This window comes from Xenopus laevis, chromosome 3L, assembly GCF_017654675.1.
Source record: "Xenopus laevis strain J_2021 chromosome 3L, Xenopus_laevis_v10.1, whole genome shotgun sequence".
NCBI classification, from domain to species: domain Eukaryota; kingdom Metazoa; phylum Chordata; class Amphibia; order Anura; family Pipidae; genus Xenopus; species Xenopus laevis.
This window is the reverse complement of record NC_054375.1, coordinates 49,708,392-49,735,648: the sequence shown is the minus strand read 5'-3', so window position 1 is coordinate 49,735,648 and position 27,257 is coordinate 49,708,392. Positions and strand designations below refer to the sequence as shown.

The window sequence follows — 27,257 nt, the reverse complement described above, 5'->3', positions numbered from 1 at the left end:
AGAAAATCAGAAATAGGGGCTGGTCTAAAACTGAACTAAGCTCTCTTAGAACCCGGGGGTGTATGCCATCAAGCCATGGAGCCTTGTTTACATCAATTTTTATTGAAGCTTTATGAATCATATCCTGTGTCAACCACTGACTAGATTGAGCTGAGCCATTAGTGCAGCTATGAAGTGAGCCTGGAAACTCAGTCTCCTCTATTGTATACACTGAAGAAAAGAACTGATTTAGCACATTTGCCTTTTCTGTTACAACCATACTGGTACCATTGTTTAGAGGAGCAACACTCTCAACCTGCATCTTTTTACTATTAATATATTTAAAAAACTTTTTAGGGTTAGTACACATGGTTAGTACACATGATCCATGGATGTGTTTTTAATATTATTACATTTCTGTTACTAGGAAACATTACGTTTGAAATAATATGTCTGCAAGCTCATTAGGATCCAAGAAGATACAAAGTGAAAATTGCATATAAGGGTCCAAAAAATTTGACTGCTCGAATAGAGCAGGAGTGTTTGGCCTGATAACTGTATTTTTTTAGAGTCTTTTACATCGATTTTGCAACTTTTCAATACCATGAGAGAACCTATCCTTGCTATACTGGAAATAACATTTCCTGTTGGATCAGGGGTGTTGCCTATATTGCTGCCCAATCATGATTTTTCTGACAAGCCTAAAAACAAAAAAACTCCACCATATTGTATATACATGTATCAAAGATGTGCATGAATGAGACACAGCTGATAATAAAGCTACTGACATACTTTGATACAATCTACTTCAAGAGGAAAAACCAGATGCTGAAAAATGGAGCGAAGAGTGATTGGTTATTCACGAAATATCAATTATACTGCATGTATCTGTGAAACTTTGGACGGCAATCACAAGCTAAGTTTGTTAAAATAAACGAAGTAAAGGTACATCTTTATAGATTTTTTTTTAAAACATCTCTTAAAAATATTAATTTAACATAATATATCAACAAAATGTATGCTTACAATGATCTCTCCATTAAAAAAATATTCACTTCTACTATAAGGCTCAGTTGCATTTTTTCAAAATGGAATTACAAAGGCATGTACTCATTTTACATACTGTACAATCCATTCAGGTGCAATAGACAAAAATGTGAAACCATTCGTCTATTTCCCCAAGACTTTTTTGTAATCACATTATGTAAGAGGGCGTTGCTTAACGTTCTTATATTATGAACTACAATCCAAAACACATTCTTAAGATTATTATTTCCAACATTAAACCTTGAAAGTGGCCTCGCTTTATTTATATTTTCCACTGAACACCACAAATAGAAGCACACTTATAAAATACACTGGAATGCTTGAAAAAAAAACAGAAGCAATGTTGAACTTTCAAAGTACTCAAGCAGGTGTTGGTCTTAGAGCCAGTGTTTGATGTCTGTAAACCGGCTTCATGCAACTTTATTCCACATTCCCTCCTCAGGTTTTTGGTTGCCCATTCTGTGTAATTGGGTTTATCTTTTCCAGAGAGACATCTGCATCATAATCCAAAATCCCTGAAAATGCAGGAGACATTTTCTCCAAGCTTTTAGACAGGCCACTTTCATCTTCTTTTTTCAGCACTTCATCTTCGGGGCAAATGATTGCATGGGGGATCAGGTAAACTAAATTGCACTCGTTTGGTATGGAACCTTTCGGCTCCTGCTGGCATGAATAGACCACAGCTCCATTGTTGTTGATACTGACAGTTTCTATGATGTTGTTTGATGTAGGGCAGAGCCTGTAGCAGCCTAGAAGGTTTGAAAATGCTTTACGGAAATCAGCATTAAAGGCATATATGATGGGATTCAAAGATGAATTTGCCCACCCGAACCATACAAACACATCGAAGGTGGTAGAGCTAATGCAGAACGGTTCTGTTCCACTTGTGGTTAGACTAGGATCACAAAATGGCACTATGCAGTTCAGTATAAAAAAGGGCAACCAGCAACATACAAAAACTCCCATGATAACAGATAATGTTTTTAAAACCTTTGTTTCTCTTTTAAAAGAGGTCTTTAATGAGCTTTCTGGTTGCTGACAGTCAAGACTGTTTCTGTTGCTAGTACTGTTCTGACAATTCTTGGCATGCACTGCTGCCCTTTCCAAAGCTGAGATGCGCCTTATTTGTTTGGCTGCTATTCTGTAAATCCGAGTGTAGGTTACAATCATGATGGCCACTGGTATATAGAAGCTAATTAATGAAGAGGAAATTGCGTATGTCCTATTTAGACTTGAATCGCAGTTGTCCATTGTTCTATCATGTAAAGTGATGTTTAGATCAAAGAAACTGGTGGTCTTTGCTTTGTGCCAGTTGAGCTGTACAGGAATGAATGATATTAAGACTGACAAAGTCCATGCAACACCGATCATGATAAACGCTACCTTTGGTGTCATTTTTCTTTCATATCTAAATGGACTTGAGATGGCCCAATAGCGGTCAACACTGATGACACATAGGTTCAAGATTGAAGCTGTTGAACACATAATATCAAAAGCAACCCAAATATTGCAGAAAGTACCAAAGGGCCAAAATCCAGCTATTTCAGCCACAGCTTTCCAGGGCATCACCAAGACAGCAACTAGTAAGTCAGATACAGCTAAGGAAATCACAAAGAAATTTGTGACTTTTGATCGAAGGTGGCGAAACCTGATGACAGCTGCACAGACCAAGGTATTACCCAAAAGAGTTGAAAGAATTAATACAGAAAGGAAACAGCCTGTAAGAACTCGAAAAGATGATTCCCTTTCTGTAAGTAAAACGTCTTCATCCATACTTGTGATATTAAATGTCATGGCGTCCTCCAAGTGGAATTCATGGCATTATTCTTTAAGAACAGGATCCGCTATTATCGGCTGGTCTACAATCCCCAGAGGAAGAAGGAAAGTCAATTCCAATTTTCATTTTAAATTACTATGACAATATAAACACAAGCTTTTCCTAGGGATAGTTTATTCAGTCCCAACAAGGCCTTAAATAAATTCATTTGACAATTATACTAGTGGTTTGCCTTCTTTTTAAAAAATAAAGTGCAAAATTGCAGACGTTAAGTGAAATTTCTCAATGATCCATCGTGGTCACTTTCCCCTGGACTGGTAGGCAAAATGTAATGGTCTGCAGGAAGCATTCTCCTTGTTCCCCAGCATGTTTTGCAAATGCATCGCAGGCAACGCAACTCTTTTATTCAGCTCAGTGTTGTAACCTTTTGAAGTGACTCAGAACTCTTCACGAGAAGTGTTCCAACACACTGTAGGTAGAAAAACAAGAACATTTTTAGTGTTAATGCAAAAAAGCAACCACCCCTCCCCAACTTTCTTCATCCTACACTATTCTAAATTCCTGATTTTTCATTCAAAAGGAAATTCTTAAGTGCTATAATGCAGCTTTTATCACCATTAAAATGACGTGACAAGAGAAGTTATTTCAACATTCACATCTTAACGTCTATTTGCAAATGCATGAAGATTACAGCATATATATATATATTTGCATTAATGCCCTGTTGATATGCTTCTATCTGGCCCAGGATTACAAAAGGTGTAATTAGAACAGAATGAGATGAGTATGCTGATTGTATTTCATAATGAGTTCTCCAGTTTGTATGACTGGCAAACTACCTATTACTGTGCCAACATCACACTCCTCCTAAACCGGCACATAGACTTAGACCATGGGGAAAAAATACACTTATAAATAAATCTGCTCTTTTAATTCTTTAGTTACCCAACTGTAAGCCATCCACTCCGTGAGTGGTAAAAATAAAACTTCTATGCCCTTCTCAGTTGATCATTTTATACAGTTTTGAGCCACAGTAAAGGAACAGTATACGTCTAAAAAAACTGTGCTAAAAAATTAGCACAGTTGGTGCAAAAAAATGCATTCTGTCTATCCTTGTAATTTAAAATATATATTTTCCTATAGTATTACCATTCTATAGCATTAATTTGAAAGTTGGGTTTTTTCACTGTACATGCTCCCCCTTACCTTTATAAATACAGTACATTGTTCTTTATCTACCGTTAAACAAAAAGACAGCAGCCTTTGAGCAGCTCTTTATCAGTGCCTTCTAGGTTGACACTTAGGGGGTTATTTACTAAGCTCCGAATACCTGAAATTCCCTGAAATCCGAAAAATTTGTGATTTTTTTTTATAATATCGGACTTTTAAAAAAAATCACAAATTTTTCAGAATTTATTAAACCCCGAGGGCTAAAAAGCCCGAATATAAAAACACGGCATCTCAAACCTGTCGAGGTTGCATAAAAGTCAATGGGAACAGTCCCATTGATTTTTGGTTGTGTTGGGGGTTTCGGGCAATTTCACAATGTTTTTGGAGCTTTTTGGTGAAACTCCAAAAATTCTGAGATTTCGGGGAAAATTCACAAAAAAATCGTGAAAATCTGAGCTTTTCCCGCAAAGCAAATTTTTGGGAAATTTTAATAACAAATAACCGCTAAAAACCCGAAGTCGGAGTTTGTAGCAGCCGATATTGAGATAAATTCGGACCTTGATAAATAACCCCCTTAGTTTTTTCAGATTCTCCATTGCTCTTCTGGACAGGAAGTGACAGGAAGCGCTAAAGTGAAACTGGCTTCATATTCTTGTTTAGTGCCAGAAATAACAAAAAACATAGCTTTTTCTTAAGTAAAACAACAGGCAAAAAGAATGTTTGGCACAAGCCCTATACACTGAGCTCATGTTGAAAAAAGGCTGCACAGTTCCACCAAGGGGGTTATTTTTTTTTTTTTTTCAAATAACCAAACTAGAATCCATGATGTGACATTATTTATTGGTTTGTTGGAGGACAAACTCGATAAATTCTAGTGAAAATCCGAATCTTACAATTTTTTAAGAGTTTTTTCCCGTTTTTTTTCAGGCATTCCATGGAAATCCCATTTTTTGGGGAATTTTTGCCCGAAAAGTCCAAAATAGTCTGATTTTCAGGCTAATTCCAGCGGAGACCACAGAAACTTCCAAATATGATAGGGACCTCTCCCATTGACTTATATACAACATTGGCAGGTCTGAAATGCCGGATTTTCAGATTCAGACTTTTTCAATCCTCTGAGTATCTGGAAAAATTAGGTTTTTTTCCACAAAAAATTCGGATTTCATAGTTAAAAAACTAATTTTTTTTCAGTTTTTGGCATTCAGACTTTGATAAATAACCCCCTGAGTGATTACTTTTTAGTAAACAATCTTGGAAGACCTTGGTTTCATTTGTATGCAGCCGAACAAGGTAAAATTTCATCCAGGGCTTTATTGGATTTTGTAGCAAGTTCGTTTATTGAATTTATTTCATTTATACAGTTTTTTGATGTAACATTGGTATGTAGTGTCAGGATTTTTTATTTAAATACTGTTCCTGTATAATTCAGTCTTTACGTATTACTATGCAATCTGAAGCATTAAATCTATGAATAATGAGGTCTGCTTAAGAGGCAGCCATGCTGTAGAGATTGTCTAAGGCATTTTATCCTCTGACCTAATTTCTAAGAAATGAATATGAAAATATTTGCTTATATGAGTGTGCGTCTCCTTTTAATAGAGCAGATGTCCCATGACAACAATTGGCAACATAATTCAAGTTCTCCTTTAAATATAATATGAATGATAAAAAACAATACAGGTATGTGATCTGATATCCAGAAAGCTCCAAATTATGGGATGGCCATTTCCTTTTTCTCTATATATATTCTGTATATTCTGGGTTTATTTTATGTTTAATTGTTTTTAAGCAGACTTAAGGTATGCATATTACAAAAAGTCCCCTTATCTAGAAACCCCATATTCAAAACTTCTGGATAATAGATGCCATGCCTGTGTGATAGCCAGACTGCAATTGTTCCTTGTGTTTTGTTCTACAGGTCCTCAAAATGGAATTTAAATTTGTACCACTGGCCTTAGCAATGAGTCAATGTTTTGAATGATAGATGAGAAGATGAACAGGAGTCTGAACAGAAAAAATTATATATGCCAGGGAATTAATGGGTATTTCAATGTATTTTTTTAAGTATTATGGAAATAGTGACATTTTAAAACAAGTTTGCACATGAATCCTCATTTTTGTGCTTTTTCAGCGTATTAGCCTTTTCATTTTAAATTACTATGTGGTTTCTAGGGTCAGTAGCCTTAGAAATCAAAAGGTTACTTGGTTTTATTTATACTATATTGTTCTTTTCAGGCCCACACCTATAACCTGTACAAACTATACAAGGGGTTTCGAATTTAGCAACCAAATTACAAACGTAAGAGTCGCATTCCGAAAAAATACACGTAGCAAATAAGGGGAACCCAACCTGAAAGTCATTTAGGGAAAATTCTAGGGTATGGGAGGAGTAGGAAAACAGATACTATTTATACCACAAACTGTCTACTTTCCCCATTTTCCTAAAGCAATTTTGTAGCAGCCTGTCTGAAACCAGGGTTTTCCATACCTGTTGTTTAAGCCAAGTCTGTGTTTTATTGAAACAGAATAGCACAATAGACAGGCATATAAGGAGTAGTTTACGATTCCCCTGTGCAGAAGTACATAAGCACTAAAGGGTTCAAGAGCCATTAGTGCTCAAGGATGACACACGTGTGCCTGGGGAATGGCTATGATCAGCAGGGGCCAACTTGATCTTCAGAAACCAATTTGGCAACTTTTATTGAGTCATATAGGACCACCTTAAAAGATGGCACTAAATGTTCACACTCCACAGGGTGTGATGATCTTTGACCCTGTACGATTCTTATTAGTGCCATACACTGAGATACTACTGTCTTACTACTGATTTAAATGTCATTAATGAACACTTAAAAGGGCATAATCCACATGCAACGTTGGCAGACCAAAAATGTTCCATTTAATATTTGTCTCACTGCAGATGTCAAACATATTTTGGCTAAATTGTTCAGCAAAACTTTTGGAATATCTATTGGTTGATGAATGTTTTACCTAATTGTGCCTTTGCTATAATAGCAATACTCTCAGAAACGTTATAGCTTAGATTTTATCATGTCCTCTAGCTTCAAATAGAGGACAATCCAATATGAGTGATTGCTTGTGAATATGCCTTCATGTATTTCCTTACACTACAGCCACAACTAGTTTTTAATCTTATATTTTAAAGGACAAGGAAAGTAAAGAAGTAGGCTAGAAATGTTGTACATTATGTGTTGGGCTTCTGTACCAGCCCCAGGCAATCAATGCCCTTTAGAAGTTAAGATCTGTGTCTCCAAAGATGCCCCATGCCCCAGTAGCTCCCCATCTTCTTTTCTGCTGATTCACTGCACATGCTCTGTGCTGCTGTCAGTTACTGAGCTTAGGTACCCACTCACAATATACAGTACACATAGAATAGAAATGTCACAATATAGGGCTAATTAGTAATTAATACAGATAATTATTACATGGCAGCACAGAAACCAGTACAACTAGTATCATAATTTAATAATCAGCCCTGTAGCATAAATTGCAATGACCCCAAAGCTTAGCTTCTCAACAGCTGCTCAGAGCCCTCTGAGCATGTGAGTGTCGCAGACACTTTCCAAGATGGTGACCCCATGTGACAAGTTTGAAGTCCTGGATCATTGCTGCTTTTGAGAAGTTGAAACTTTAGGTTGGTGCAATAAATTCAGTATATAAAGCATAGCATTTTTATCCATATCCATTTTTAGGGTTTAGTTCTCCTTTAAAGCATTTTTGTCTTTAACTTTAAAGCAAGTTTTAAAGCCGGTCGTCAAGTATAATAATAATCATGTATGAACTGGTATTTATAAACACTATTACTATCACTATTGACTATGCCTCTATGCCACCAAGAGTTTTGGCAGGGGATGCGGAGTTAGGGACACTTAGGGGCAGATGTATCAAGGGTCAAATTTCAAGGGGTTAAATCCCTCGAAATTCGACTGGGGAATAGAATCGAATAGGGAATTTGGGGGAATTTACGCGCGGACGAATAGTCGAATGGGCGAATATTCGCCCGTCGAATAGTCGAGCGATCGAATATTCGATCAAAGGATTTTCATCCGATCAAATGATCAGTCGAATGCCTTTTTATTCGATCAAAAACTTAGAAAAAAAGCCTATGGGACTTTCCCATAGGCTTTTAAAGCAATTCGGTAGGTTTCATCTGGCGAAGTAGGCAGTCGAATGATTTTTAAAAAAGACAGTACTTAGACTATCGAATGGGCGAATAGTCGCAGCGTTTTTTCGCTCGATCTATTCAAATCATTCTACTCAGGGTAATTTATGCCAATTCGATAGTCGAGGAGCACAAAAAAGTTTTTTACCCTCTATTCATTCACCCGAGCTTAGTGAATGTGCCCCTGAATTATTTGCCAGTACTGCTATTTAAAGAGGGATACAAATAGCTTTTATTATTTTACAGGTATGGGACCAGTTAACCAGAATGCTCGGGACCTGGGGTTTTCTTGATAAGGGTTATTTTCGTAAATGTAAACATTAATTAAACCCAGCAGGATTGTTTTGCCTCCACTAAGGACTAATTATATCTTAGTTGGGATCAAGTACAATGTAATGTATTATATCTACCGCTCTCCCGCAACTCCACTTCTACTGCAATGGTGGTGCTGGTCCTCCGTCAACCCGGCAAGGTCACTTAGCAACAGTAGGGAATTCACATATCAGCACACATACTATTGTCTGCAGTCGGGGACGTGGCCACCAACAAGATCGACGTTTCTGGGGGGTTTAACAAACACATATAGGTGTGTGTCCAGGGCCGCCATCAGGGGGGGACAGGGGGGACAAGCGTACCGGGCCCGGGCATGAAGGGGGGCCCGGCAGCGCTGCATTTTTTTGAAGATCCGGGCCCCCCTTACGAGCGCCCGAGCCGTACGTCTTGCCTCTTCAGTGCCGAATGCGGAAGTGCCGAAAAGCCGAAGCCGATGCGACGAAAAGACCCGAAGTCACGGAAAAAGCCGAAGTCCCGAAGTCACGAAGCGCCGAAAAGACCCGAAGTCACGAAAACAGCCGAAGCCGAAGTCCTGAAGCAGCGCAAAGACCCGAAGTCACGAAAACAGCCGAAGCCGAAGTCCTGAAGCGGTGAAAAGACCACGAAAGGAGGCGAAGTTGAAGTACTGAAGCCATGAGTTCAATTCTACTGAACACCAGTTTGTGTTTTTTTTTTTTTTAATCCCCTGGCCACCAATGTATTATTTTAATATTCTATAGGCCCCTGCCACCAATCTTTTTTTTAAAACTTTTGTTTTTGGGGCCCCAATTTTTTTTTTAACTCGTAAGGGGCCCCTTGCCACCATTGTTTTTTTTTTGGGTTTTTTTTTTCAAAAAAAAAATTAATTTTCTTTTTGGTGGCCCCAAATTTTTTTAACTTGTAAGGGGGCCCCTGCCACCAGTTTTTTTTTTTTTTCAAAAAAAAATTATTTTTTTTTTAAATTTTTTTTGGGGCCCCAATTTGTTTTTAACTTGTAAGGGGGCCCCTGCCACCAATTTTTTTTTTCAAAAAAATTTTTTTTTCTCCAAATTTTTTTTTTGGGGCCCCAATTTGTTTTTAACTTATAAGGGGGCCCCTGCCGCCAATGTTTTTTTTTTTTCAAAAAAAAATTAATTTTTTTTCAAATTTTTTTTTGGGGCCCCAATTTGTTTTTAACTTAGAAGGGGGCCCCTGCCACCAATGTTTGTTTATTTTTTAGTTTTTTTTACATTTTTTTTGGTGGGGCCCCAAGTTTTTTTTAACAGGGGGCCCCTGCCACCAATGTTTTTAAAAAAAAAAATTTTAATTTTTTTTTTTTGGGGCCCCAATTTTTTTTATAAGGGGGCCCTGACCATCAATAGCTTTTTACAACTTGTGTGGGGGGGGGTTACTTTTTTAGCGCTGATGTCTGTGTGGTCTTTTAACTGCGATGTGGGCGGGATATGGGGCGGAGCTTGGTCGTCAGTGTGGGCGGGGCCCAGGGGGCCCCAAAAATTTTGTTGTACGGGGCCCCGTGATTTCTAATGGCGGCCCTGTGTGTGTCACACTTGAGATTGTATCCAGATGAATGGAGGTTGACCCCCCCCCCCCCGAAACGTTGATCTTGCTGGTGTATAATAATAAAAAGAGGGGCCACGTCCCCGAATGCAGACAATAGCGTGTGTGCGGATCCGCAAATAAAGTACAATGTACCATTTTATTATTATAGAGAACAAGGAAAGCATTTTTAAAAAATTTGAATTATTAGATCTAAACGGAGTCTATGAGGGATGGCATTCGATATTTTGGAGCTTTTTTGGATAATGGGTTTCTAGATAAAGGATCCCATACCTGTATTAGATGCTAGTGCCAACATTGTATTATATGCTAAATAAACAATTGTTTATTAATATGCCGTTTGATTTACATAGATTACTGTAGCCATTAATCACATTGTAATTGCACAATAGATGCTACTGAGCTCACTGTATTTCAGATGCCAGTAGCCAATATTTACTGTTCAGTGCAGTTTAGATGACATTATTAATTTCATTATATATGTTATAAATAAAACTACCCCAGAACCCATTGCACTCATTATCATGAAATATTAGCCCTTATCTGAACAATCAGAAACACACAGAAATGATTTGTCAAGTAAAAATATAATTTTCTTTAAAATATATGTTGTACCAAAACAGACTATACAGCTAATGGGTGTGCCCATAAAAGCAGGGCTTGGTCCTTAAAAATTGTGTGCCCTCTAATTGTTTTGCAGTGGAGCTAGATGGACTACAAAATTCCTTCCTGTTTTCACTGTCCTCTCCTAAAAATAATGGCTACATGTGTTTATTCTATAAATAAACAGAATCAGAGAAAAGAAAGCACAATCAAACAGGCAGATTTGTGTTATTGTTTCTTGTGTATTTCAGATCATATTGTACAAATACACACACACACACACACAAATACTTTTCCATTGGAAATTTACCAAACTGATACATAAGGTTTACACTTCACTGCTACCTTTATTATAAGCTATACAATAGAAAAATTTATTTTTGAAAAAAAAAAGTCTTATTTTTTATTAAAACCTTTAGTATAACAGTTCTGTTCAGTTCAGTGAAATAAAACATATTATGCATTAAGCGCACAGTGTTTGAAGCAATGCAAAGGTTCTTCCCTGGGGATATGACACATGAGCTGTCAAGTAGCCTGGGGCATTCATGTATAGGAAGGGTTTAAACTAGGGATGCACCAAATCCAGGATTCGGTTCAAGATTTTTTCAGGAGGATTTGGATTTGGCTGAACCGAATCTGAATCCAAAAAATCATGTGACTTTTCATCACACAAACAAGAAAATAAAGATATGTTTAAATGTGTGCTGTGTGTTCAGTTGCTATAATAACAATACTCGGAAACGTTACCACTTTGATTTTATCATGTCCTCTAGCTTCAAATAGAGGACAATCCAATATGAGTGATTGTTTGTGAATATGTCTGCATGTATTTCCTTACACTACAGCCACAACGAATTTTTAATCTTATATTTTAAAGCATTTTTGTCCTAAAGTTTTAGAGCCAGTCAAGTGTAATAATAATCATGAATGAACTAGTATTTATATACCATGTTCATATTGATTAGGGTTTCCCTCCTTCCTGGGTTTCCTAGTATTCTCCTCTTTTTACAGATTATGTTTTTATGTCTCAAAACTCAAACTATAATATTTCCCATGCAGAGTTGGATTTCACGGGCGGACGCCCGACCGCACTACCTCCACCCGTGCGAGGAGCACGGAGGAGGAGCTGGAGCACTGGGGAGATGCACTTCCCCAGTGCTCCTGAAAAAGTGGCCGGAGCAGCATGGCACCCCTAATACTTTGCCGTCCTAGGCCCGGCCCTTTGTGGCCTCGCTACAAATCCGGGCCTGGTCCCATCTTCCATAAGACAGGAAAGTTCTAGCATGCAATTAAAGGGGTTGTTCACCTTTATGTTAACTTTTAGTATGTTACAGAATGGCATATTCTAAGCAACTTTTCATTTGGTCATCATTGTTTATTTTTTCATAGTTTTTAGATTATTTGCCTTCTTCCTCTTTCCATTTCAAAAGCCTCAAACCCCCCCCCCCCGAAACGTTGATCTTGCTGGTGTATAATAATAAAAAGAGGGGCCACGTCCCCAACTGCAGACAATAGTGTGTGTGCGGATCCGTAAATCAAGTACAATGTACCATATTATTATTATAGAGAACAAGGAAAGCATTTTTAAAGATTAGAATTATTTGATCTAAATGGAGTCTGTGGGGGATGGCATTGGATATTTTGGAGCTTTTTTGGATAATGGGTTTCTGGATAAAGGATCCCATACCTGTATTAGATGCCAGTGCCAACATTGTTTTATATGCTTTTTCATTCCATTTTATTATTACAGAGAAAAAGGAAATTATTTTTTAAATATGGATTATTTGGATAAAATCGAGTCTATAAGAGATGGCCTTTCTGTAATTCTTAGCTTTCTGGGTAACGGATTTCTGGATAAAGGATCCCATACCTTTACAAGAAAGACATTTCAATTTCATTTAAATGCAACATTTTGGGTATATGATGTGTCCTTTCTAACGCCCATTCACCATCTCACTATAAATGTTCATTTATATAGCATTTAAAAGAGACCGAACAGGAGACAACATCACCAATCCTCTTACAGAATTATATTCAGTATATTAGAATATGTTGTCATACCTTCAAAATCACACTTTCAATGTTCATCATTATTTCTTGTTCTAGCATGTCAAGCCAATTTTCTAAAATACCTGCAAAAATGGGGTATTCACATATCACAGTTTTAAATATAAATCATATTATGTGTTTAGTTCTGCAGGGGAAAAATAATTGAATTTGTGTATCCACCACATGTAGTGTAAGCCACAATTCTCTTTCACCCCAATGGAGCATCTCTCCAATTGAGATAGAGCACCGGTGAGTCCCTTAATCACTATGGAGTGTGCGTCTGAACTTTTGTTCATTACATACTGTATATACGTGTTTATTTTATCTTGTATAAATAGTCAGTATTTGTGATTTCTCTGTTTTGATGTACACTAGCAAGGTCCCACCTTCATAAATACCTTCCATTCCTCCAAAGGTTTATAAAGGGCAACTAAGACTTCAAAATGTCGGAGCATATAGTTGAGGGGTTTTAAAATTTCAACTCAGGTTTGTTTCTACAGTGAGACCTGGCAAATTTAACTGCATGCACTGAGGAATAGCTGTAGCTCCCAATGCAGGACTAGGACACATTATGTTGAACAAAATCTTCACTGCAAACAGTATTCCCAGCTGGTTTAGTTCAATCCATATTTAAACATGTTTCTATGCTTGAAAAAGGAATTAAAGAGAAATGCGTTTTGGGTTTTTTTTTTCTGTGCTTTAGTAAATCTAACCTGACCCATAATCTATTCAGAATGAGTATATCCAGCAGCATGATATATCAAGAGATACATTTTATCAATTTCTTAACCTGTTTGATTGAACATCTCAAATGATCCTGGAATTAAAAAGTTGTTTTCCATGCCGGAGCTCACTTAAATAATGAATTGGCTTCTTGGAATGCAGTCAGACCTTTCCAGCTGGCTGAAATCCATTTTTAGCTTCAGACTGCAGATTGCTGTACTTTGACTGGCAGGTCTCCTCATTCACAGTTCAGTTCTTCCAGAGAAGAAAAAACGCTAAACTGAATGGGATTCCTGACCAAGAAAGGGAAATTTGTGATTTAACAAATCAATTCGACGCCTTTCCGCCTGTTACAATATAGATTGGTAATGGGACAACACCACACAGTAGTAACACACAAGTCAACTAAATATCCCAGCATTCTGTGCTCCAGGATGAGTTGTAGAAGTCAGTGTCAAACTGAAATGAGCCCTAGATATGCATCCAAACCACGGACACGTCAAGCTTCAATACATGAGATGTCAAAACAGGCCAGGGTGGATTACTATGACAGAGCATCAGAGCCAAGTCAAGGAGGTGTCAATGTTCTCCACCAAACTTATATAAAAAGCACAATAATAAAATCTTTGAAAGTGTATCTTTAATCAGCACTATGTCTCCACCAGGAAACTCCATCACTGCCGTTATCTGTTACCACTCTACTAGGTTTCTACACTCTCAGCTCAGTAAAATACATGCCTGCCGACCCATAAGCCATAAATCTGACCAAGACAACTTCAGATTGAGCGGTTCTTTGCCATGGAGTAATGTGAATGCACCAAACTGATTATTAGGGGTCAGACTCCTTGTTGGTTGGTATAAGCCCATATGCTGAATGTAACTAGGAAGAAATAATGGTGTAACACGAGCAGGGAGAACATAGGTGTTTATACATAAATTGTCAGGGTTCCTCAACAACCTTCAAGTAGATAAAAAGGTGGCTCGGTGGGTCAGAAGGCAAGGGGAACTGCTCACTTGCCCCCCACATGCTTGCCAACATCCCTCGTTCACCTTCAAACCACACACTCCCTTTAACTTCCCTCTTCAGCCACAGTCAGATGCTCAAGAGCTCCAATAGTGTTGGTGCTGGGTGTTGCGCCCTAGGCACATGCATCTTTTGCCTACCCCTAGTTCTGACCCTACAAAGGGGAATATTTATCAAAAGGTGAACCAACAGTTTGCCACAGTTCACCAGAGGAGAACTCTGAAAGAATTCACATATGACTGGGTGCAGTTCCATGCCATAAAATGAAATGTGATTTTCTACTTAAACAAACTGCAAAAAACAAGTGCAAATTGTCATGTCTGCTAGGAATATGCTTTCATGTTATGTATGCACATTTATCAATCTATAATTGTATACTGTATGTATATGTGTAGAGCTTGAAAATCTAATTCTAGGACTAGTAGTAGTTTCAATGCAGAAGAGCTTAAAAAGAATGTACCGTTCAGGTACAGTACAGGGCCCCATTGCAGCCGGCAGGAGGGAGGATGTGCACTGCCCCTGTTTCACTGTTAGCAGGCTATTTTGCTGCAATAAATTTCACCCAAGAAGTGTTCAAAACTGTTTAGTGGACCAAGCAGCAAGACATTATGACCTAACATTCCAGTAACCTAAAATGGAAATGCTTAGAAAAAGTTCTAAAAGTGCTAACGATGGATAAAAACCCACTATGCAATGTCTTTTGCCATAATCCCAATTCTATTGCTCCCCACCACAAAGAGGTACAAGTCCTCATGCTTGATGTCAGAAGTGAAAATAATTGGACCATGTATTGAACAGCAAGTATTTGGGAGCAATGTAAGGAGTTACATGAAGACAATCTGTTTAGTAGGCAGTGTGTAGGTTAGGTGCAAAGCATTTTAAATTCACTGCCAACATTGCACCTAGAACTGTGTCCACTTGTAATAATTCTATATAGGAACACTATGACAAAGCTTGATGTGAGCATTTTTAATCAAGGGATTCCTTCATTACAGAAGAATGGACCATGTCACCAGTGGGAGGGAAGAATAAGCAGATTCTATAAAACTTAATCTTGTTGCTACTCAAAGAATCTGAAAATACAGCTGCAATTTTTTTTTTTATTTATTGCACCTTGTTCTTGCATACATTATTTGCTTTTTTCAGCATATTATTTCTCTTTCATAATGAATTAAGTTAAGCTCCAACCACCTGAAACAGAAGCAGTGTGTGGCAGCACTACACACTGAGCATCTTATTAGTAGGATAATCTTCCTAAAACGAGCTCAGTTCAATTTAAAAAATGGGCTGTTTTACGATGATTGCCTGGCATGCATTTGTATGAGAAACAGCAAGCTCCATTGTTCTAGCTGCTTAATTTAACTTTGCTAATGAGCAGCAGGAATAAAGCATTGAAACTTACACGGTTTCACCATAAGTGGCATAATCCTTTTAAAATGGCATTGCAAGAACATAAGTAATTCAGGATGATGCCATATATAAGCATTAATTGCAGTATCGCCTTTTGGGTTCCTATTCTGAGAACAAATACCTTACTCTTTATAGTCGACTGAATGCAAAGTTACTATAAATAAAGCCATTATAAAGAAAATTAATTATGTTTCTGTTTTTGGAACTAAGCAGTGGTTGTTCCTATGGTTAGGGCCCCCTTTATTCTTAACAAGTCAGATTAGAAACATCAAACCATTTCCAATTTGAATATGAATATATTTTTGAGGCAGAAGGAATAGGAAAGAAACTCTCAGGACTTTGTATCTCATCAGAACTATATAGGGAAGTTATCAAAACATTAAAAAGAAATTGAATATCACTTGATATAGTTTTTATTTTTATATCAATATTATTTCTTTTTGATTTCATCCACAATTTTTTTCATGCTTTATTATAAAGGCAAGTCTCTTCTCCTGTAAATGGCAGCAAAAGCAATTGCGAGTCAATTGGTTCAAAGCTACAATAAATAATGGGGTGATGTAAAACAATTAATTCTATTGTCTTGCAATTGCATTAATTTTCTCTGTTCTCTTAGTTTACATTATGAACTCTGACTTTCTGTAAAGTGCTCACTAAAATGAAATCGATTCCTTTTCCTCCTGCCCTCCTATTTCATTTTAGTGCATTATAATAAGTGACTTTAATAATGTATAAGGCATTAAAGCAAGCAGCTATTAAGATGATCCAAAATGGCTTTATATCTCTGCAAAAATAGACCATTCCTTGTTGCTGCCTAAATATAAAAATACATTTTCTATGATTTGTGTAATGTTATTACTTCAATTGTATTCCTTTGGGGCAGTTTATATTCTAGTCCATCTGCAACCATAGCATCAGACACACACACATAGTACCAACTTAAGGTCGCCATACCAGCAGAACTTGAGGTGGGATTTACTGGGTTGATCGGATTGTTTGACCCTTGGGCCAAATGATCAGATCAGAATGATGGGGATAGAGGCCTTCAGGGCAAAGACCACATTAATCAGTCAATGCTGTCCTTGTCCCAACAAGATTTCAAACCTGGCATCAACATCCGTTTGATTTTCAGCCAGATGTTAGTGGGGTAGGCCCATCAGACGGCCCCACACATGAGTAGCTTTTATCAGCCCATGTATTGCCATCTTTATACAGGTAAGGGACCTGTAATCCAGAATGCTCAGGACCTGGAGATTTCCAGATAAGGGACCTTTCTGTAATTTGAATAGCCATACTTTGTGGCTAATGAAAAAACATTTAAACATTAATTAAACCCAATAGGATTGTGTGGCCTCTAATAAGAATTTATTATATCTTAGTTGGGATCAAGTACACGCTACTGTTTTATTATTATAGTAAAAATGAAATAATTTAAAAATTTTTTTGATTAAAGTGGATTCTATAGGAAATGACCTTCCAGTTATTTGGAGCTTTCTGGACAGCGCTTTCAGGATATCGGATCCCATACTGTACTTTAAAACACAACCTGTTGCAGGTCTCACAATCAGTGGCTTTTGGCTTTCCATAAATAAAAATTGCAAATGCTTTAATATCATTAAATACACTCTATACCAGTTTTCCTTGCTACTAACCTATACCTGGAGGATTAAATATCCATATACTGACCCATTTCTTTTGTAGTTACGATAGCATTAGCATGGGCAGTGTGGCAGGCTTTGGGACTGGAATGGATTAAAATGTGTGCCTGTCCGAGTCCTGTTTCTGCTTTGCCATTTACAAATCAAATCAATTGATAGATTTATAACTCAACACGCCATAAAGAATCCTCACCAGTTCTCTTCAACAACAGTATGGTCTGATTATCAACGTTTGAATTAGAACTTTTACCACAATTTAATTTTGTATGTGTGAAAAAACTCATGATTTCTTTATTCAAAACTGGAATGTTCAATATTTATAAAGCACAAACATTTCCAAAAACTCAAACAGTGCCATCAAACAACTTGTAAATTCATGTACAAGTCAATGGGGGTTGTCCTAGGTAAAACTAAACTGAGTTTTTTTCAATTAGAATTTTGCAAGCTTTTTTAATTGTCACAAACTTGGCTGCCCTTTTATTAGACACCAGTGGGATCACCTGACTATAGTTGGGAAGGGTGGGGCAGCCAAGTTTGGGAGGTTTACTTTGAAAGCAGCAAGTAAGTTGCAGGTAAAACTTTGTAAAATGTATAATGAAGCAATAGAATTCTTAATGAATCAGATGAAAATTGAGCAAAGGACTGGCCAGATATGGGATGACTTTGACGTAGTTGTCCAGCTTAAATATATTGCAATATATAGACAAACAATCCCTGTTTTGTTTAAAGGGTAAGGCATTTTTCAGTATATGTATGCACAAAATGTCTCAGTTGTCTAAAATATATTGTTAATGGGTTGAGTGCAGAGGACTCTTGTATTTGTCTATATGTATTTTGTGGTCACAGCCTCATTGCACCCCCACCTAATGGTTTTAAAAATTACCTTTTTTAAAAACTTTACCTTGTGCCTCTTAACTTAAACTTACTCCATAGAAACAAAACTCACTGTCATCTCATCATGTAGGAAAACATTTTCTTCAATAACCAAACATTTCTCTGAAAGTTGGATATGTTTAAAATAAATTCTCTCTTGAATATGGTACCTTCAGGCTTTAGAACAGGATATTTTGCATATATCACAAACTGCTGAACAAGTGTTTTCTGCAAGGGCAAAATATTCTATATCAGTGTTTCATTTGTTAGGATCCAGCTGATCCCTATCACATCACATATGCTGTCTGTAAATAATTTCTCCTCTGACCCACAGGTCACATTGAGCTTCTGCAATATCACCAGCTCCAAGGCAAGTGACATATGGAATCCCAAGCCATGTCTCACTTGGTAGTCTTCCACAAGTTAACTAGAATTGGTCTAAGTACAGAAACTCACAAGGATTTTGTCTGCCTGGACTCATCTAACAAACACCACTCCCTTTTGAAGGAAGCGATCGAGATTCCAGGTTTAAGATTCATCAGCCCAGTAGCTCCTCCTCTGCTTGCACTTTAACAAGCACAATTAGCTTACAAAAAGGTTGGATTCAGGAATTCAATGCTGACATTATAAAGTCAATAAATTTGACCTGATATGACCCAGAGTCCTGCATTGACCTGGATACCCACAGAATAGCCAATATCTGGCATGGTTGTGGGAGAAAAGTCTCACCCTTAATGCAGGATGGGTTTCAGGTGAAATGCACCTGTTCTCCCTTTCCTATTAATCTAGTCTAGTTTAGGTTGTTGGCAGTCAGCAGGATCTTAAAGTTTAACTTTCTGGTTTGAAGTTCCTTCCTGCCCCGTCCAAGGTTCGTCCGTAGAAATAAACGGTGAAGTGTGGCTGACTGAAGACTGCGTCATGATGTTATTCACCAAAATCTTTATCCCTCTCTGCCATTTTTTCCTCTTGAGTAGTCTGGACCAGCAGGGGTCAGGTCCAGGAAGTAAGGGATTAGGTCAGGTGCGAGCAGCAGGACTATGTGGGTCAAATTGAGGGTTGTGGGTATGGGTCAGGTCCAGGAGTTACAAAATAAACTCCCACTGGACAATATGGTCCCACCAGATTTCTCCATACTGGACCATATTTAAAGGGGGCCTGTCACCCAGACACTGCATAATAAAAATCATTTTCAAATTAAACATGAAACCAAATTCTTTTTTTAATGAAAACGTCCATACCTCTTATAAATGATCTGAGCTGTCAATCATACATTGTCTTCCCCACCTCTATTCCAGAGACACAGAGGTTGGGCAGTCAGTTTCTTTCACTTTCCATTCAGCTTTTCCCAGATGTCACTGCCCTTCTCACATCCCCCCCTCCCTCTTTATAGTTTATAATTGTGTATCATGGGCATGGGTCCCCCATTCTCAAGCGTACACAAGATTTTGGGCTGATACAAAACCTGCCTTTAACAGTTTCCACAAAATGGTACCTGCCAGCTGTAACTGGGAGAAGTAAACAAAGTCTAAATTACTAAAGGAAAAGGATTTGGAATTATATGTTAGGATGACAGGTCCCCTTTAAAACAAAGCAACTATCCCACTATTTGATATAGGTTAGTTGACTACTTCAAAGTTACACTTCTATGAGTGAAATAATTGTTAATACAAAAAATGTAAATTGTAAAAGAAAACTACAATTCCTGCTTCCCAGTGCATGTGTCTTTATCTTTATGGAACCAGTGAACCGCAGTTTTAAATCCACTCTTTCATGGACTGTAAACCATGGCATGGAGCTGTATTATTTTCTACTTCAGTGAGAACAATTGTTTTTCCATTATCTGAATGAACTTTATGTATATATATTAAATAAACAAAGAAGAAAACGATACAAAGAAAATATGAAAGTAAACTACAAATTAATTAAAACTATTGATCTCCCTGACTTACATTTGATGTTGTATAAACATCAGTTCGATAGCGGCTGACCTCAAACACAGTGGCAGTGCCCGGAGGGCCTGTGGGAGGTTTAAGAATTAGGTCACTACGTGAAATCACATGATTCTCAGATACCAAAGCCAGAGACTCAATCTGTGGTATAACTGTAAGATCCAAAAGAAGCATTTACAGGTTTCCAACAGGGTCTGGAACATCGGAGGTTGTTAAAATATAGATGCTGTGGCCACTTTATTTATACAACATATGTAAGAAGTCAGAAAGCATGTTAGGAGACATGAATGGAAAAGGTCAAGACGATCTTGTGCTGTAATAAACCTGATTGATTGAGGAAAAGCAGCTTAATGATTATATCTGTCAGAAATGTTTTCAGTTCTTATAATATGAAATATGTCTTTATACAGGCCTTTAGCATTTTAGACCTGTTGCATATGATGCCATTGTCCTTCTATGATCACAACTGAAAAAAACAAATTAGTATATAATGCATATACGTTTTAACTATCAATCTCTAGATATGTGCCATATAAGGGACCACTGCTTTTTGTACATAGCTTTTTAAAGTGTCGATGGCTGACCACTGCACTAGTTGCAGGATGCCATTTACCCTAAAGCCAGCCCTGCTCCAATTTATTCCACTGATGTATTTTATTATATAGTACATATTCATATTCTCTGTCCATATGGACCTTTCCATCTGTATCAGTATTTGCATCATCGAGCTTTATCAGTAATGTTGATTATTAATTATCTAGCTAAGGGTAGGGACACACTGGACGATTTGTCGCCAACGTTTTTAAAAAGCAAATCGCGGCGACATATCGCTCGTTTTGTCTCTGAACAAAAACAAATGAAAGACGCCAGCTCCTGTGCCCACAGCGCGTTTGTGAATCGCCTGTAGCTCCAAAACGCACTGAGACCCTTTTCCGAGCGATTTATCAGAAATAGCATGTACTTAGAAAAGCACTGAAATCTCCTAGACATGCACACACATACAGATAAGTAGCAGCAATTGTATTCAAATTACAATGCGAACGCAATGACGCAAGAACGCAAGCACGTAAAGACGCCAGGTTACAGCGGGAAGCACAAACCGTTTCCCGTTTGGGTGGAGCAGGTACCGCACAGAGTAATGGGATACAAATCGCTCTGTGCCAATAGTCGCTGTGAATCGTCTGTTCAAAAAAGACGATCGTCTTGTCGCCGCGATTTACTTTTTTAAAACGTTGGCGACAAATTGTCCAGTGTGTCCCTACCCTAAATGTAACTACTAAGATTTATTAGTAACCATAGGTTAATAGTAACTGAGATACGAGGGCTCATTTATGTCCACATGTTTATTTGGTGTCCCCTCAATTCTCCTGCAGTAAGCTGAATGTAAAAACACTTTCATTAGGTACTTGCACTAATTGTGCACAGCGCCGCTCAGTCCTTTCTGTCTTCCATTCTGAATAGAGTTTTGCTGTGCTTTTTAATGCAGAGGAACCCAGTAGACACCATTACCTTCTAACTATGGCATCCAAGGCCAATAGGTGCAGCACACTTGCGCTTAAAGTATAGGGCACAGGCTTCACTTGAAAGCTGAACACTGGAAATGGCGGCGGATGGACTTCTGTGCAATTGTGTCCTATTTGCAGAGGAATGCCCACACAGCTGAGTTAATTTTGGTGAATAGAATTCAATTGAGGTAGGCACATTGCAGTTGCATTGCCCTGTTACAACGGAAATTATTCTACAATTCCAGTAAAAATATGCTGCATTATGGAGGCTGGGAAAAATGCTCAAAACTGCACTTTGCTCATTGTACTTGCAAATGTAAATGAGCCCTATGGTTTAAGATACCAAATCATGGTGGGAAAATTACTTAATACAGTTAAGGATCTAAATATTTGCAGAAGTAGCTATGATAAATGCTGACATTATTTCTATCATTTCAATTAAGGTTTGTAAAAATGATTTATGAACTCATTAGCTCATATGTTAAATGATAATCACTGCACTTTATATGCTACAAAAATAAGACCTCTTTGATTCTTCGTAATTTCGGGGTTACTGTAAAATAAATGGCGCAAGGTTAAATTGATTTAGATTGTAAGCACTGCAGGGCAGGAACCTCCTTCCTCACATGTCTCTAAGAATATGGCACTTAATCTTTAGAACTCTTTTTTTGTACTTGTTTTAATAAATAAATAAAATGTATTATTTTAACGTTTGTCCTCTGGTTTGCACTTTTCTGTACAGGTATGGATCTGTTTTGTGGACTGTTCGGGACCTGGGGTTTTCCAGATGATTTTTCTGTAATTTGGATCACCATACCGCTGCTAAAAATCATTCAAACATTAAATAAACCCAATAGGATTCACACAGCTTAGTTGGGATTAAGTACAAGGTACTGTTTTATTATTACAGTTATAAAAATCTTGTTTTTTAAAAAAATTCTAATTAATTCAAATTGCCACATGAAATTGTTTATTTTTGGGGTGGATTACACATGAAATTGAGACTATGGCTATCCTGCTATGACTTCTGGAGGTATTTTACATGAAATAGCCACTGTGTCATCCTGCTATGAGTCCTGGGGATATTTTACATGAAATTGCTACTGTGTTATCCTGCTATGAGTTCTTGTGTTGTTTAGATGAAATTGCCACTGCATTTATCCTGCTATGACTTCTGGGGGTATTGTACATGAAATTACCACTGTATTCATCCTGCTATAAGTTCTGGGGGTATTGTACATGAAATTACCACTGCATTCATCCTGCTATAAGTTCTGGGGGTATTGTACATGAAATTGCCACTGTGTCACCCTGCTGTGACTTCTTGGGATGTTTTACATGAAATTTCCACTGCATTAAATCTTCTGTGGGTATTGTACATGAAATTGCCACTTCATCCTGCTATGAGTTTTGGAGGTATTATACATGAAACTAAGACTGCATTTATCCTGCTATGAGTTCTGGGGGTTTATTACATGAAATTGTCACTGTCCTCCAACAATACGTTCTAGGGTCATTTTAATGAAATTGCCACTATGTCATCCTGCTATCAGTTCTTGTGGTGTTTTATATGAAATTGAGACTGTGTTTAACCTGCTATATGTTCTGAAGGGTATTTTACATGAAATGGTCACTACGTAATCCTGCTAGGAGTTCTGGAGTATTGTACTTGAAATTGCCAATGAGTTCATCCTGCTATGAGTTCTGGGGGGGATTTTATATGAAATGACCACTGTCTATTCCTGCTATGAGTTATGAGGGTATTATACATGAAATTGCCATGGTGTCTTTCTGCCAGGCCCGGAATGGCAATCTGTGGGTTCTGGCAAATGCCAGAGGGGCTGCTATAAGGTGCCATAGAAAGTCAGTATTTAGTGGGCTGGTGGGGGCTGATTGGGCCTCTGTGTGGGCTGATTGGGCCTCTGTGTACCTGAAATGCCAGGGCCTATTTTAATTCTCAGTCCGGACCTGCTTCCTGCTATGAGTTCTTGGGATGTTTTATATGAAATTACCACTGCGTTTATCCTGCTAAATGTTTTGTGTATAAATGAAATTGACAACCATGAATGAATCAATGTTTTTTTTTTTGTTTATGAATGATGAGATTTATGGTTTAAAAATAGCTAATATAGATGCTTTGCTATCTATATAGTCAATAGGGAGGTGTTTTTAGGGGGCACGTCTCCAAAAGTGGGCATGGTCAAATATTTGTCATAGTGCAATATGCGTCCCCCCTGCTCATACCCCTGTCCCCACATTTAACTTTAACAATCAGGTAACCTTAGTTTGACTGGAACTGAGATGGATACTGCCCCCAATACTGCAAAGCAGTTGTAAATGTGTGGGCCCCAAAAGCACTACCCTGCCCATTAAGTCTTATCTAGCTCTGACTGGATTAAATAAACCCAGTAGTCTGGTTTTGCTACCAATAAAGATCAGTTATATCTTGGGATCAAGTACAAGGTATGGGTTTATTATTACAGAGAAAAAGGACATTTTTAAAATTTGGATTAATTGTATACAGTGGAGTCTATGGGAGATGGCATTTCTGTAATTCGGAGCTTTCTGGATAACGGGTTTCATACATACAATTGTTTGGGATTGATTCGGCATGAATACTGCAGATATATGAGTAGGTTGAGTATAGTGATATTAGTATATATTTATTTACTTACCATGTACTTGCTGCTCTTACAGCAGATATGAAATGCCATTATCCAGCTATATGCTCCCAAATACTCTTACTGCTCTGTGTTTACATTCAAGTCAGCTTTGCAGTCATAAAACTGGATTTCAAGCAAATAATTATAATTCGTTATACACTTTTACGGTCAACAACCCCCTCTTATTTCTCTTATATCTTACAACCGTCATAAAGGAAAAGTTTAGCCCACTCATTTGCTGATGTGCCACTTTAACTAGATATGAGCATCCTAATATTAAATCCCCGTAACTCTGTTCACCTAAAACTCTTCCATAATCTTAGCAAACCTATAGAGCCGCTTACAGTTATGGCTTTGTTTAGTCGGAAATTGCTTTATTCTGTGGCTCATTTATCTTAAAGTCTCCTCCAATGTTGAGGGCAGGTTTTGTTTAACTTTAATGTCAGGGGACCCAACATTGTGCTCCAAAATTATTATATAACAGGTATGTATCTTACGTTAATTACTATATTCTGTTTTAGGAGGAAATAACACTTGGGGAGGGGAGTGGGATACATTTTTGGGTCCTAATCCCTTGGTTAACAATCCCTGCTTTATATTTTGTGTATATTTTTCTCTCTCTATTAAAAGGCTGATACTCTACCTGGTCTGACGCTGACCGCTGGCTTCCAGATAGATGTTTAGGTGGAGAACTTCTCTAATACTGGGTTAAACTCCTTTAAGTCTGCTTGTACCTCTACATTCTTTTATCCACAGAGTTGCTGGATAACCAAGAATATTTACTGTACGCTGGCTCTTTCCTGAGGGCTTTGAGGAAATGTGAGAACCTCTTTATCCTCCATAGTTGGAATTTATCCATGTCAAGTCAGACAAAAGCTCCTCATTCATATACCTTTGTACTTACTGTTTTCCAATACTTATTTAATTATTAAAATGTTTCTAATGGTAAACTGGCACTGATTTCAGGCTCCTGCCTTTAATGCAGTGTTTGGGGAAGCTCCTAAATTAACTGTTTAATCTCCTGACTAGTTAGAATTCCAAGTGTCCTACAGTGCAAGAGAAAAATGTTCTAGGAATCTCTAATCTGCTGTCAGACTGCCGGGAAATTCCAGAGGTTTTCATGTGAAAGAAAAAATCCCAACAGTTTGTAATTCGAGGCTTTCCCATAAAAGTCTATCGTGGAATCATGCCATTGTATTTCTTTTTTCTGCGTCCCTCAATGCTTTTCTTATGCAAACAAAATCAAGGTCCACACTGGAGGAGAAACCTGGCTGTAGTCCCACTATTTGACATTTTGCTGGTAGGTTTCTATCAGAAAGCATCGTATTGCTCTGGAGCAACATCAATTTTGCCATTCAGTCTAATGTATGAGAGTAAATTATATCACCAGAGGGCTGGTTCTTCCTAGTTGCAATAGCCAAGCCAAGAGCAAGATTTCATGGTGACCCTCAGCAGGACCTAAGCCAATAAAGGAGTGAACAACTTCAGCCCTTGTATTATTAGCTGGCCAGTCATTCCTCTCTGAAATACACCAGGCAGGCAATAAGAAAATATTAACAGAAATTTCGTATAATAAAAACAGTCTGTGTATATACACATATAAGAAAGAAAGAAAGAAAGAAAGAAAGAAAGAAAGAAAGAAAGAAAGAAAGAAAGAAAGAAAGAAAGAAAGAAAGAAAGAAAGAAAGAAAGAAAGAAAGAAAGAAGATAGGTAGATAGATTGATGACTGAAAGATGATAGTAGATAGATGATTGATAGATAGATAGATAGATAGATAGATAGATAGATAGATAGATAGATAGATAGTCACAATACAGTGGATACAACTATGCTGTCACCATGAAATGTAATGTCCTTGTGCCAGAACTGCACACGATATTGGCATATTGAGACATATCAGGACATGAATATTCACAGCAAAAATAAAATTACCAGGTATTGCATCACTTACCTGGTTTTGGTAAAAACTGAACTGATCCTTAAAAGGTTTGCGGTGGTATGAAACAGGAGATAAAAGCAGCATACCCATTCAAACAAAGCTGCCTTGTCTTAAACACTTTGGAAGTGCAGTTGTTTCCATAAACCTGACGGTGCTTCCTACACATTGGCTTCTGTCCTGGTTACAGAACGTGACTGTCTGTCTCCCCCTAGTGGGCGAAATTCAATTAGGCGACGAGCACATTATGGGGCTACTTTTCCGGATAACCGCAGCAGATGGAACAGAGACACAGGGATTTAAGAGAAACACATGAAGAATGTCCGCTGGGCATACTTCAGTTCAGTCTGTTAGTCCAATGCTTAGTTTATTTGTTGATTTTAAAGTATAGTTTTCTTTTTCCTTGTCTTTACTTATGAAGGAAAAGATGACAGTGACATGTTCTCAAAACCTGCATCTGAATAATTTGCCAGTGGAAATATGCATGTTTAGGGTAAAATGTTTTAAAAGGAAGAATATTAAATATGATACATAATAGCATTTGTGTGTTGGATGGAAGGTATGAATATTCTACATATGAAGTAAATGGTACACAAGTGCTGTGCTTTTCCTTTGGAAGCAAACAGAACAATCGCACACCCTTGTAGAGATCAGCCCAGTGCACAATATTAGAGGATCCGGCAACCTCACAATCGATCTGGGAAGAAGATATCAGCACACGAGGCATTACAGTTGCAGGGAGCACCCTGCTTGTTTATTGTGCGGAAATGCAACCATTTCTACACAATAAACAAGCAGGGTGCTCCCTGCAACTGTAATGCCTTGTGTGACCATATCT

At 37.7% G+C, this 27,257-nt stretch overlaps 1 protein-coding gene across 2 annotated transcripts; it reads right to left on the bottom strand.

The window, feature by feature from the left end:
- Positions 1–708: 708 nt before the first annotated feature.
- Positions 709–26,562, bottom strand: drd1.L (dopamine receptor D1 L homeolog). Of its 2 annotated transcripts, none has more exons than XM_018251699.2 (3): positions 26,435–26,562; positions 25,126–26,003; positions 709–3,272 (listed from the first exon to the last, which is right to left on the bottom strand). In XM_018251699.2, the coding sequence occupies exon 3, from the start codon at positions 2,818–2,820 to the stop codon at positions 1,465–1,467; it is 1,356 nt and encodes a 451-aa protein (XP_018107188.1). In that variant the 5' UTR covers positions 2,821–3,272; positions 25,126–26,003; positions 26,435–26,562; the 3' UTR covers positions 709–1,464. The 2 variants fall into 2 exon arrangements, with proteins under 2 accessions (XP_018107188.1, XP_041442143.1); XM_041586209.1 differs by having other exon boundaries at positions 25,126–25,940.
- Positions 26,563–27,257: the final 695 nt, after the last annotated feature.

What these genes read in the sequence shown, in the direction of transcription:
- drd1.L (XM_018251699.2), bottom strand. Translation starts at nt 2,820, where the DNA reads ATGACATTTAATATCACAAGTATGGATGAAGACGTTTTACTTACAGAA.